The 14317-nt window shown below is 35.7% G+C and overlaps 2 protein-coding genes across 3 annotated transcripts; both read left to right on the top strand.

The window, feature by feature from the left end:
• The first annotated feature begins 504 nt into the window (after window positions 1-504).
• On the top strand, window positions 505-5999 carry LOC143529992 (amine oxidase [copper-containing] gamma 2-like). 2 transcript variants are annotated; one of them, XM_077025648.1, is made up of 4 exons: window positions 505-1900; window positions 2475-2588; window positions 4574-5121; window positions 5603-5999. In XM_077025648.1, exons 1-4 carry the CDS (start codon window positions 617-619, stop codon window positions 5811-5813), a joined length of 2157 nt encoding a protein of 718 aa, XP_076881763.1. In that variant the 5' UTR covers window positions 505-616; the 3' UTR covers window positions 5814-5999. The 2 variants fall into 2 exon arrangements, with proteins under 2 accessions (XP_076881763.1, XP_076881768.1); XM_077025653.1 differs by having other exon boundaries at window positions 505-1264; window positions 5603-5997.
• A 3274-nt stretch (window positions 6000-9273) lies between these two features.
• On the top strand, window positions 9274-11765 carry LOC143637408 (uncharacterized). Its single transcript, XM_077104807.1, has 2 exons — window positions 9274-9752; window positions 11717-11765. The coding sequence occupies exons 1-2, from the start codon at window positions 9274-9276 to the stop codon at window positions 11763-11765; spliced, it is 528 nt and encodes a 175-aa protein (XP_076960922.1).
• Window positions 11766-14317: the final 2552 nt, after the last annotated feature.

The raw sequence follows: 14317 nt of genomic DNA, 5'->3' as shown, positions 1-14317 counted from the left end.
CGTGGGGAGAAAATAAGGGAAGAAAGTGAAACTGTGAAACCGCTTGTAACTTCCCCTTTTAGAAGCTTTTTTCTTAGTTTAGATGGATAGGATTGAAGTTATAGAGTTTAAATGGTCAAGATCTCTTCAAAAGTTGGTTGAGTTAATGAAAAACAATAAAATATATAATTATTTTGAAAACTAACATGTAATCTTTAAAAACCACATGAATTATTTTGAAAATTTTGAGTTAAATCTCACACATGATATATTACATTGTTACTTCACCTCTAAAGTCAAAGTATTTAAATGCGCGATTAAGTTCACGGATCTCATTCATTAAATCCGTATATACTACATGTGTTAATATACTTAATGATAAACTCTATTAGTGAGGAGATACTCCATGTTTTACAATATTCGCTATTAGTTAACTATGTCTAAAACTTTCGAAAAAATATGCTAGCAAGACAGAAGATATTTTTTATACACTTGGTAACAAAATATGTGTTAAGTGTGTTACATCATGCACATATATACTTTTATTTAACACTTGTCTCTATACTCCGCAGTGATCATCACTCTCCTTCCATTTATATATACAACATCCAAAACACACTCACACTAACTTGCACAAATGGATTCAAGAAACTTACTTCGATTCCTCTTCTTCACTTTCATCATCGCCCTCCTCCTCCTACTCACTCTCACCAACATCCCACGCCCTCTCCCACTCTCAAACGACGTCGAGTTACCCGATTGCGCCACCAACAACCGCTTCATCAAACACCCATCTAAACCCAAAACCACCACCCGCCTTCACACCGCTGACGTTCCCCACCACCCGCTCGATCCCCTCACCCTAACCGAACTCGATAAAGTCCGGTCCATCCTCTTATCCAACGCGTTGTTTCAAAACTCCAAAACCTACGCACTTCACTCCGTGGTCCTGGAGGAGCCAGATAAGTATGTGGTCCTGACATGGGACCACGGAGATGCACTGCCGCCTAGAAAGGCGTCAGTCATTGCACGTGTCAATAGTGAGACTCATGTTCTCACTGTTGACATTAGTTCTGGTGATGTTATTAAAGTGGATGTTGGTGAGCACTCCGGCTACCCGACGATGACTATGGAAGACATGACTTCATCGACGTGGGCCCCACTTGCAAACGCGGAGTTCAACCGTACGATCATTGCGCGTGGGGTTGATCTAAAAGATCTCGCGTGTTTGCCGATCTCACTCGGGTGGTTCGGGAAGTCTGAGGAAGGACGGAGGTTGATTAAGGTACAATGTTATTCGATGGAAGGTACTGCTAACTTTTACATGCGCCCCATCGAAGGGCTGACGGTTGTTCTAGATATGGATACTAAACAAGTAGTGGAGATTACGGACAAAGGGAAGTCCATCCCGATACCAAAGTCCGCGGGTACAGACTATCGGTTCTCCGCACAAAGCGCTAAAATAAATCTTGTTAACCCGATATCCATTGAGCAACCAAAGGGCCCGAGTTTTACAATAGAAGACCATTTAGTTAAATGGGCGAATTGGGAATTTCACCTTAAACCTGACCCGAGAGCGGGTGTGGTGATTTCTCGGGCCAGGGTTAAGGACCCGAATACGGGGAAGATAAGGAATGTGATGTATAAAGGGTTCACTTCCGAGCTGTTTGTTCCGTATATGGATCCAACCGATGCGTGGTACTTCAAGACTTATATGGACGCAGGCGAATACGGGTTCGGGCTTCAGGCGATGCCACTTGACCCGCTTAACGATTGCCCACGTAACGCGTATTATATGGATGGTGTATTCGCGGCTGGTGATGGAAAGCCCTATGTTCGATCGAATATGGTTTGTGTTTATGAGAGTTACGCTGGAGATATAGGATGGCGGCACTCTGAGAGTCCGATTACCGGATTGGAGGTACGTTAAATATCGGATCAAGATAGCATACTAGTCTAAAAGTGTACACCAACTTGCATGTTATATCATACATGTGGTGACATTTTCTCTCCTATCATACGGGCTGTATGATGTCATATGGTCCATGTGGTACAGGAGAAAAAGGAGACGCAACTAATTATATGGTTTTTGTTAATAGTTATATCAATTATTTCTTGTTGGTCGTACAATTTAGTTACCCGTGTAATCTTTTTCGGCTTATCATATATCCCGTATCCCTTACAAAACACCCCATTTGATCAACTTTCACCCCACTGTAGGACTAGAATGATCATATGTGTCGTATTACACGTCACTGGTGTCGGATTAGGACATTAGTGGTGTTTCTATAACAACAGTCTAAAAAAAAAAGGCCTAAAATACCAATCACAAATATTACTTTGTACGTGACGTACTTGAATTTTGGTGGAATCTTGGATTGATATGGTGGTGATGTTTATTGGAAAGGTCGCCTTCTTGGATCATTATTTGTTGGGTGGTTGTTTTTTGAAACTTTAAGATAGTGACAGCCAATATTTGTGACTGAAATTTGCAGATACGAGAAGTGAGACCAAAGGTGACGCTTGTTGTAAGGATGGCAGCTTCCGTCGCTAATTATGATTATATTGTCGATTGGGAGTTTCAAGCCGATGGGTTGATCCGAGTCAAGGTTAGCCTACATAGTATATTGTTTTATAACTTTTTTAAATGCCAACTTGTTTTCAAAATAACAAAATTGATTCTGTAATAAAAAAAAATGCCTAAAATTCCTTTTTATTGTTTTTATTCTTTTATATATATTAAGAAGATCCATTATCTACGTTCGTGCAGTCTTGTCTGAATTTATTTTTTATGCATTAGTTTTTGTTTTATTTTGTATCATATTTATGTTTTCAAGTTATTTATTATTGTTCTAAAATATTTTTGAGTTTAGATTCTAAGTTTATTTTTTTAGCAATTTTTAGTAAAAATTGTGGCGTTTTCAAACTTCCTTATATTTTTTAAAAACAAACATGATTTATATTTTGCTCATATTTTTTTATTAGCAAACTAAATAGGGAAAATACATATTATATTAAATAGACGGGTGTCCGCACGATGCAGCGGGTGTTTGACCCTATTAATCACATAACAAATATGAGTGTTTATGGTTCGGTTAAAACCTTGAAATCCTTTAAACCGGTCATTGATTTGGCTTTTTTTTTCTTTTTCATTTTTTTTTACTTTCGGTTAGTTGGTCGGTTTCAAATATTTCAAAACGTAGTGAACGATTAGTTCGCGGTTTATACTGGCAATCGACCATGTGACACTAGACCAGATTGTAAATGTTAAATGCATTTTAATCTTTTTTATTATTAATTATTAGATATGTTTAGTTATATATATTAGATGTAGTTAAAATGTAATTCAACATAAATCTTTTTATTACAAATAACTTGGTTGTACAACTTTAAATTAACCTGATTGCAATATGATTCTTTTTGTGATATTTGTTGTTATCATTTCACGTCCTAGATCTTCCATTTGTATTTACCATTTATGTGGCTAAAATTATCATTATTTATTTATGATCCTCTCAAGTATCATATTATGTTGGTGTTTAGTTATCATTGATGGTATATTTAAATTAATAATTATTTTAAACTAAATTTATTATTAAAATTTAAACTATGAAACCAAACTGGAACCAAGCCATTGGTAACGATTTGGTTTCAACTTTCAATGGTTGAGTTTGGTTTTGGACGACAAAAAATCAGTATTAACGGTTGGGCTCACAAGTGTAATTTATTGACCATTAAAACCGACACTAAACACCCATACGTAACATATTAATTTATTTAAATTGAAAAAATTTATAACAATATCATATTCAAATTAAAGAGAATAAAATGCTGGTTTTTATGATGTAATTTTTTTTATAAAAATATTGACGTATGAAAAGGCTATAGTCGTTTAAAAATCATGAGTGGGAAGTTAGTTTAAAGTTTAAATTAAAAACATAATATAGTTAAAGATGATTGACCAAACTTGTAACTTGAATGAATTGTGTTTAAAAGACAGGTTTACCCTTACTAACACATGTACCTTATGCATTAGTAATTGTAAATCTCTTAAAATCAAGTGTCTTAATTTGTCATTTTTTAGTGTATAATAATATATAGTATAGATATAGATAATCAATCCTAATAAAAACAAACCTCTAGCCCATGCACTGTTAAAACATTTTGCTTCACTTTTTTAACTTTAATCAATACAATAAAATCATATAGTGTCAACAATATATCTTTTAGACTCAATTTTCTATAAATTGATTTAACTTATTTTGTATCTCTTGTTTTCCCTTTAAACTATCAGAGGACTCACTATAATGCTATGCTACGAACATTACTAGTGGAATCATTAGTTGATACCAACAGAATCACCAACTGATACGCTATATTTGTTGATTCCCTATCTTGTCTCTACATAAATATGTTACAGATATTTTTATAAACTAATTTAATTTACAAGGATTGCCTTTTATAATTAGAAAACTAATAATAATAAAAGATACCCAAGTTGATTGTGTAGTGATCGTCTGTTCTGTCACGAATTATTTATAAAATATCTTTGATGATGTAATCTTGATTTGAAGTTTGAAATTGACATTTTAAGGTTGGACTTAGTGGAATCTTGATGGTGAAAGGCACTTCCTATGACAACATGAACCAAGTAAACCAACCGGAAAATCTTCATGGCACGCTCTTATCGGAAAATGTAGTCGGAGTCATCCATGACCACTACATAACCTTCTACCTTGACATGGACGTAGACGGGTCCGACAACTCTTTTGTCAAAGTCAACATCAAGCGGGAAACAACCTCGCCCGAGGAGTCCCCTAGATTAAGTTACTTGAAAGCCGTAAGAAATGTTGTAAAGACAGAGAAAGATGCACAAGTAAAACTAAAACTTTATGACCCATCTGAGTATCATATAGTAAACCCATCTAAGAAGACACGTGTGGGTAACCCGGTCGGCTACAAGTTGGTCCCCGGTGGTACTGCTGCTAGTTTATTGGATCTTGACGATCCACCACAAAAACGGGGTGCCTTCACAAATAATCAAATTTGGGTCACCCCGTATAACAAAAGTGAGGAGTGGGCCGGGGGATTGTTTACTTATCAAAGTCATGGGGATGACACGCTTGCGGTTTGGTCCGAAAGGTAAGTATTTCCCTTTATTTGTTCTTTTGTAAAAGACAGTTTCATAACAGGAATTGACGATCAGATCAAAACCAACCACATAACCGGTCTGAATGTGCACATTTTTTGCAGTCAAACCATGTGGTAAGACCAAACTTAAAAAAATATAAATTAATATATAAACTTTTTACAAAATCTCATACACCGGTTAATTTACTCCTCAAGACTACATATTTTCTTTATTTCATGTTTTATATTCTATGAGATAAGTAATCATATATTAGTTACATTTATGACGTACATGATCTAGTTTTTGAAACTGGTATGACCATTAAATTGGTAAGGTGAATGGATGGTCTAGTATGAAAGCATTGGTTAATTCTATAACCACAGTTGAATAAAGTTGACCGGTTTGGTTTAGTTTAATAAATGTATTATGCTCACTCATTGTTTCATGTATTTACATTTTACATCCCCAAATGCCAATTACACTTTCTTTCAGGGACCGACCTATAGAGAACAAGGACATTGTAATGTGGTACACACTAGGGTTTCATCATGTTCCATGCCAAGAGGACTACCCAATCATGCCAACCGTATCATCGAGTTTTGATTTGAAGCCCGTTAACTTTTACGAGAGCAATCCAATTCTCAACATCCCACCACATTTTGAGAAAGAATTGCCGGTTTGTAGCGCGGCTGCTACTGCTTAATTAGTTGCCTAGACCTTTAGAATGATATTTGGTTCAAACTTGTATGAATTTGGGGAAGTAGGAAGTTGTAGAACCTTATCGATCGGTTCATATATAATAACGGTTAGATCAGGCACGTCTACGTCTTGGTTGTTCTCTTGTCCAATTTTCATATAATTTGGTTGCTTGATTGGTGTTAGTTGATGATAACTAGTGACAGAGATGGATCGGATTTTTTTTTTTTTCCATTTTTAACCATGGTCACAGTTTTTTATCATCATACATCTATCAAAAGATATTTTTTACTTGATTGAGTTTGAGCCACAAAAAACATTCTATAATTGGAATTCAATCCCGGTCCAAGGCATATGGTATTTTTTTTCTTTCGAACGGTGACTTTCACAGTTAAGTTATCTCACTGCGCGAACACGTCGCGTCCCACCACCCCACTCAGGACAACTATGTTGACATGATCGGGATCCACGCTGGCATCCGAGTTTGGCTTGGCGTTCCCGGTAAAACACAGTTGGCTCACCTCGCCCGAAGGCACGACATGTTTTAATGCTCTGGTAAAATTCGGTCAGAATCAGGATTCGAACCCGGAACATCAGGGTCATCCATCAAGTTCCTGGCCATTGGGGCAAGCTCTGCTGGTTCCGAGGCATATGGTATTGGTATTGCAGATCAGTTTTGCTTTCCTTTTTTTTTTATCATAATAATAACTTTAAAATTGCATTTTTTTTTTATTTTATAGTTTTTAAAATCACTTCAAATATAGTAGTTTGTCCAAAAATATTATTTTAAATATATTCTTATAGATACAAAATTGTTGATGTTTATTAGTTTTAAGTTGTCTTAGTCCTCTAATTTTTTTATTTTAAAAGTTAACCACTTCAAGTAGTTTTGATTTTGAACAATTATGTATATGATCCTAGATGCTTATGTCAGATTTGTATTTATAGGTTGAGTTATTTTACAAAAGTCAATAAAAATAAGAAGTGTAAGAAACCATAATTAGTTAATATGTTTCAAGTATGGACCAAAAGAAAAAGGGTATAAAAGTAATACATAACCTAATACACATTTTCTCTCTCTACATGCAACTCACATGTTAATTCCCCCATTATTCTTAAACGACTATAAATTTTTCATATAATATTTTATTTAAAAAATAAAATTCATCATAATAGCAAACGTTTTTTATCTTTAATTTGAGTATGCTTTTGTTATATAAAAATAAAAAAAATACGTCATTGTGTATTTTTTGCTTACTATCGTGTCTTTTTTCATCATTGTGTCTTTCTATTTGTCAATATGTTTTTTTCGCCATTGTGTCTTTCAACTAATCATTGTGTTTTTTTTTAAATATTAATAACACCGTTGTGTAATAATATGTAAATATAATGAAAAATACCAACAAATTATCTGATACATAAAACACAATGATGAATACATCCCACAATATCCTGGAACGTAAAACATAATAATGAATACTATAACACAATGGACTGAAACGTAAGACACAATAGTAAATATATATAACACAATGACCTGAACGTAAAACACATTGGAATCTATATATTACACAATGACTTAAACATAATACCCAATGCACATAATACTATTTTTCTCAACTTTAATGAATGTTGAGCACAATGACTAAAATATAATGATAAGTAGAAAGACAAATGTTGAGCATAAAGACAATGACGAACAAAAAGACACAATGGTATAATCTTTGTTTTAATTTTTATCTATAATATGAATACCAATTTAAAAACACAATGATCAAAATCTATAACACAATGCATAAAACTCAATTAAAAAACACAATGGACAACCAAATAACACAATATAAAAAAAACCCACATAACTTTTTTTTTATTTTTATATAACAATATGATATTCATATTAAAGATAAAAAACGCTTGTTATTATGGTAAAAAGTATTTCTAAAAAACCTTTTGTATGAAAAAGTTATAAACGTTTTAAAATGATGGAGGAATTGACATGTGTCTTGCATGTGAAAAGAGAAAGTCATCATAAGTGGGTTATTACCTTCATACCATTCTTATCAATTTTTATTCTTAAATTAATCACCACCATCCAAATTTAAAATCAATGTATTAGATTCTTTCTCACTTTTCTCATTATTGTTGTACTTTGTATTTTAACTTTACCCTTACATCCATTACTTTTATTTATATGTAATTTTGAATTTTGATGTCTGTTTGTGTTCCTTGTTATTTGTTTAGCATCTTAAGATGAACATGATTAAAATTTCACGACTCCGACCAGCAAATCCCTTAGAATAAGAAACAAAACAACGATTTATACAATTTCTCAAAATTTTATTCGTTTATGCGTTTAACTTTTTTTATATTTGCTCATATGCCTCGTAAATTCAGAATATGTGAGAACGTGTAATTTAGTTGAAGGCATTGACGAAACTTGAGCTAAATAATAGGGGTAGCCAAAAGTATTCATAGGTAATACTTCTAAAAGTTTTCGAGCAAAATTGTGAAAATTTAGACAACTGAGCGAAAAACGGGGATGACCGGGGACACCCTAGGCACCAAGCAAGCTTCGCCTATGGTTTAAGGAAGAGGTGTGACAGTTGTTGATTGATTACTGCATACACATATATAAGTTTCAAATAACCACTTTTACATACAGAGAAATCATAAAACTAGTTATTCCATACTCACGCGATGGTGAGTTGCGCATTATTCATTCTAGACTTTCTAGTCATGTATAAGAGTGTATATATGCTATGTATATGTAAATCTTTTTAATATCATTCCTTTAAACTGATATTTATTCAAAAATCATATATAGAGAGTATTGAAGGAAACTATTGTCACATATTCTATCATTAATATGTAGTCTTTATATTTGTGGTATGATTTTTATGGTGATACATATTTTAGGAATTAATTGTGATTTTGTATTGACGGTGATTCACAATCTTAGGAGTTAATTGTGGACCTCATCACTTTATATTGATCTGCATCACTTGCATTTGAGATAAGTAAAGATATTCACAAAAGTTCAATATTTGTCATGGTAATCAAAGCAAAAAATATACGTTAATTTTTTTCCGTTTCTCTTTTACGTTACCGTTTTCTTCTTCCTGGTTCTACTTCCACAAACACTATGTCTTCCTCCAATGATTCCTCAACCATAAACAACCAAACTCCATAAGAAAAACAACCCCTACACCGAGCCTACACTGTCACCAACATCAACAATAAATTACGAACCCTCGACAGCAAGAAAGTAACCTACTCATCTTGGGTTAAACTCTTCAAACTCTATGTCCGTGCCTACAAAATTCTCCATCACATAGACGGCACCGAGAACCACCAAACGAAACTGACCCATATTTCTCCTCTTGGTTCGAACTCGATGCCCTCATCCTCCGGTGTATATATAGCACATTATTTGATGATCTTCCGCCCATGTTCTTGACACCGATATCATGGCTAGAGCTGCATGGCTAAAAATCCAAGATATCTTTTTCAACGACAAACACACCAGAGCCGTCACCCTTGAAACCAACTTCACCAACACCACCCTCAACTCATGTTGTTCCTTTGATAACTATTGTCAAACCTTGAAGGACATCACTGAGCAATTAGGCGATGTTGATCAATCGATCAATGAAAGCTTCCTGGTTATACAAATGGTTCGTGGACTTCCCATTGAATACGACACCACTACTGCAATCATAAACCAAAGCAAACCCACATGGGAGGTTGCTCGGAACATGATCGAAGACGAACAAACTCGAATTGCTGCTAGATCCAACCAAAATTGTGACACGACACTCTTGCACTCTAATACACATGCTCAAACTGATTCAACTTGGTCTCCTTATCCCAACGGTTATCGGGGCCATTACTATGACCCGGTAAAGGCAACTAGAGGTTGTGGTCATAATACGCGTGGGGAGACAAGGTGGCAGCAGCCGGCCACCTCCATCCACTGGTGGTCATGGATCCGGTTCTTGGTGAGCACAGTTTTATAACTCATTGGGCCAACAACACCACCAAACCAACATGGCTCCCACATCTCAGTCTAGCATTACCCAACCACCTTGGGCACCACCACCCACACCATACCCGTCTCACCGGACCCACTACCCTCAACAACCAATTGCTCACTTTCAACAACCACATCAAGCTCATTTAACCCAACAAACATGGGAATGCTCTCTGCCCAAGTGACATTGGTGTTGCACTCTCAAACATGAGCTTAAACTATCAAGACCCTCAGTGGAACATGGACACGGGGGGGCCTCGTCTCACATCACATCTCATCCAGGCACTATACTAACCCCATATTTATTACCTCCAAATCCTATATTTGTTGGAAATGGCTAACGCCTGCCCATAACCGGCTCCGGTAATGGCTTATACACCCTCCCAAACAAAACCTACAAACTTAAGGACATCGTACACTCACCATGTGTTATCAAAAAATTATTATCTATAAGTAAATTTACTATTGAAAACCAAGTTTCCACTAAGTTTGACCCATTTGGTTTTTCTAGGAAGGACCTCAAGGATGCCACAATAGTAGTGGAGATCTATACCCTTTCAACAAGCTGGAATTTACTCTGCTCTCATCCACCACTCATCCACCATGGCATGATCGTCTCGCACATCCCAAAGCGAACGTGCTAATCCATCTTCAACATACGTTTAGTATTTCATGCAATAAAAATGTTGACTCGTCATTTTTGTTCTTCATGTCAATTGTCAAACAGTAAACGTTACCTTTTATGGATTCGGTTTTTCGTACTTTTATGCCTTTTGACATTGTTCATTGCGATTTGTGGACATCTTCTATTATAAGTAATTCTGGTTATAAGTATTATATGGTTTTGATTGACAATTATACTCATTATGTTTGGGTTTACCCACTCAAATTCAAATCCGACACCTTTAACACGTTCACCAAAATTCACAAACTCATCCAAACCCAATTTTACTTACCGATTAAAACATTTCAATGTGACCTCGGCAGTGAATTTTATAATAATAACTTCAAAATGTTTGTCGATAAAAACGATCTCTTTTTTCGCTTCTCTTGTCCCCAAACCTCCCAACAAAATGGTTGATCGGAACAGATGATTCGTAGCTTAAACGATGTCATTTGGGCTAAGTTCACATTTCTATCTTCCACCCAATTTTGGGTTGAGGCGCTCCAGACAGCGGCGTACCTCCACAACATCTTACCCACCACTCGCCTAAATCTCCAAACACCCGCCTATGCCCTATATTTCCGCCAACCAACATATGATAACATTCACATATTTTGTTGTGCGTGCTATCCCAACATGTCTGCCACTCAACAAAACATTGTGGTCTGAGCGGTATGTGGTTCTTGGATATCCATCCGACTTTCACGGATATAGATGTTATGATCCAGTCACGGGTCGTGTACATCACTCACGCCATGTGATTTTTGATGAAACAAACTTTCCATTCACGGAGTTAAACTCCCCCACTACTTACACCTTCCTTGATGGCCCCGCCCCCATTTAGCCTCATTTCTTTCCCCCATGCTACCCTACTGCCACCACCACACCCACCAATAATACCAATACTAATATGATCAATCAACCTACCCTAACCTCACCTACCCCAAATGCAAACCAATATGTTGAGCAAGACCCACAACCATCTCAACATCCATTGCAAACCATGCAACCCCCACCACCACCGCAAACTCACATAAACCCACCAACAACCCAATCCACCATACAAACCAATCCAACCAATATGCAAAATCAAACTCGACACCACCCTGACGGGTGGTCCGTTGGACAACCCTTAAGTGTTAAAGACCATTGATAATTATACATTTAATCGGTTTATTTTATGGAATTAGATGACTATGTTTAAATGTTATTTCAGGTGTAAGAGACGAAAAAGAAGTGGACTTGATGAGTTGGAAGGAAGCTAGTTGAAACAGGGAGGTTGGATGATAAAAGATGGAAAAATATCAAGAAAATATGAAGTCAAGGAAGACCCCATCGTAGCTTACGGTGTCCACCTCCATCAAATGACCATCCCATGCAAACCCACTCCAAAGTCGGTGTCTCCAAACCTAACCCCAGATACAATCTCGCGGCCATAATCAACATTTCACCCGTCCCTAATTCACATACCAAATCATTATCAGACCAAAATTGGCTACGTGCCATGAACAATGAATATATTGCCTTGCAGGATAATAATACATGGGAGTTAGTTCTAAGGCCTGTAAACAGCCTGGTCATCAATTAAATGTGGTTATTCCAACACAAATTTAATGCTAATGGAACATTGGAGCGTTACAAAGCTCTCCTCGTGTGTAATGGAAAATCCCAAACAATAGCCATTGATTGCGCCAAGACATTTAGCCCGGGTGTCAAACCGGATACCATTCGTACAGTTCTATCATTAGTCGTTTCACGATCATGGCCGATACATCAGTTGGATGTCAAAAACGCATTCCTCAATGGAGATGTCACACCCCGACTTAGGGCCTAGGCGTGTGACCAATAGTTGGTACCTGTTTTGTAAATATATCAGAGTTGCGGAAGTCTTTTAATATAAAATATTCATTTATAAAATGTTGGATTAAAATATCCTTTTAATGTTTACAAAGCATGTTTGAGAAAATAAGTTCTTTTCAGTGGAAGTCTTAAATATAATATTGTTATAATTGAAAAATCGGGTTTAAATACCCGTTTGATATTTCAAATACCTTTCTTTAGAAAACATAATTTTGTATAATATTTTAATATAAAATATCTGAGCCATCAGATAGCATCTAATGACTAATTATCCAATCTTCTATCGTGTCTTGCTTGCCTGTCATAACCTTTCTATTTTCCTGTAAAATGGTTAGAAAATACGTCAGCACACAGCTGGTGAATGACGCTGACTCTTTGTAAAAATCTTTTCAATACCTTTGTGAAACCAACAATAATACCTTTGTAACTACTCATTAGGCACCCAACTAAATTGGGATCAAGTTACCCTAAGTACCTTTTACAATTAATTATGTACACAAATCATTTCTCATAAAGCTTCCGGAGACATGTTGATGATTTGCATGGCTTCGGGGAAATGCCGAGTCACCATGTATGAATGGATCCAGACACATGTATACTCTTAATCAGAGTGTCCGTTTCCTATTATTGTAACACAAAGTTTTAAGGATTCGTAAATCCTATGTAAACATTCCAACTCTAAAAGAGTTTGTAAAAGATTAGGGTGTATTCACCTTTTCTGTTTGTAATCAGTTTCTGATATTGATTCATGTTTTCTGATTTCCGCTTCTTGATTTGTTACCTCGGACCTATAGTACGAGAATAACCTTTGTATAAATAACTAGATCATCGATCTAGCTTCAGATCTTTAGTCTGCTTTGTATAGCTTTAACCTTGATAAAATCATTTATATAAAACATTTGGATCTTTAGTCCCTTTCTTTGTTTACCAATTATATGCTCGTTTCTTCTTTAGGAAGAAACATTTCTACTGAGTTTCTTCTTCAAGAAGAAACATTAATTTCTTAACTATAATCTCTTGTATAAATATTATATTTCTTAGTCATAAAGAAATACTATTTTGACTATAACCTTTGCTTAAGAAAAGTTATATTATGCTTAATTGAAATCAAGGTTCGGGTTATACCCTCGACTATGGTCTAAGCCATTAATAATAATAAATTAATAACTTAGACAGAACTCATACCTCGCACGTGTATTCGGAGTTAGATATTTATCACCTATCGGGCAGCACTTCTACTCTATATCGCATATCGGAGCTTAAACTATCAGAACCTTGGAGCTAGGCACGTACTACGAGATTGCCACGCAAAACGATGTAGAGAGAGAAAGTATTTTAGTGAGAGAGTGGAAGGTGTGTGAGGGATAAATGTTGTGGCATTCCTGTAAGGCCCCGTTACCGGTAACCCTACTTTCGTGTTGGATTTACTCATAAACACAGTTCTAAATATCAGAGTTAATTAAAACATTTACGCAGAATATAAAACTTTCATAAAACATTACAATATTTCATAACTTGTCTCAAAACATCCTTTGTCTTTCACATTAAAACATTAAAATTAAAACATCATAAGTCTTCAGATGCCAGACTCTTGTTCAGTGCCACGTGTCTCCTCAAGCAAGCTGCCTCAATCTACTCACCTGCGTGCATACTAAAAGTCAGCTACGCTGAGTGAGTTCTAGTTAATCACATAATCATACCATACACATAAAATTATATCCTTTCATTCATACTTTTATACTTTCATACTTTCATACTTTCATACTTTCTTACTTTCATACTTTCTTACTTTCATACTTTCTTACTTTCTTTTGTATTAACTTACTTTCATATCTTACGTTATAAAGAGCATTACGCCCAACATTCCTCGAGTATTATTAGGGCTCGGTACCCTCTTTCCTCGAGTATTATTAGGGCTCGGTACCCTCTTTCCTCGAGTATTATTAGGGCTCGGTAC

The sequence above is a fragment of the Bidens hawaiensis genome, unplaced genomic scaffold, assembly GCF_021521415.1.
Source record: "Bidens hawaiensis isolate Kalapana, Puna unplaced genomic scaffold, B.hawaiensis_p1.1 tig00000636_1, whole genome shotgun sequence".
NCBI lineage: Eukaryota > Viridiplantae > Streptophyta > Magnoliopsida > Asterales > Asteraceae > Bidens > Bidens hawaiensis.
Note: the sequence above shows the minus strand (reverse complement) of the source record. Positions and strands in the feature narration are given on the sequence as shown.

What these genes read in the sequence shown, in the direction of transcription:
- LOC143529992 (XM_077025648.1), top strand. Translation starts at nt 617, where the DNA reads ATGGATTCAAGAAACTTACTTCGATTCCTCTTCTTCACTTTCATCATC. An exon ending in GTCCGATTACCGGATTGGAG is followed by an intron (nt 1,901 to 2,474) that starts GTACGTTAAATA and finishes TGAAATTTGCAG; the next exon opens with ATACGAGAAGTGAGACCAAA. An exon ending in CTTGCGGTTTGGTCCGAAAG is followed by an intron (nt 5,122 to 5,602) that starts GTAAGTATTTCC and finishes ACTTTCTTTCAG; the next exon opens with GGACCGACCTATAGAGAACA.
- LOC143637408 (XM_077104807.1), top strand. Translation starts at nt 9,274, where the DNA reads ATGGCTAGAGCTGCATGGCTAAAAATCCAAGATATCTTTTTCAACGAC. An exon ending in AATACGCGTGGGGAGACAAG is followed by an intron (nt 9,753 to 11,716) that starts GTGGCAGCAGCC and finishes ATGTTATTTCAG; the next exon opens with GTGTAAGAGACGAAAAAGAA.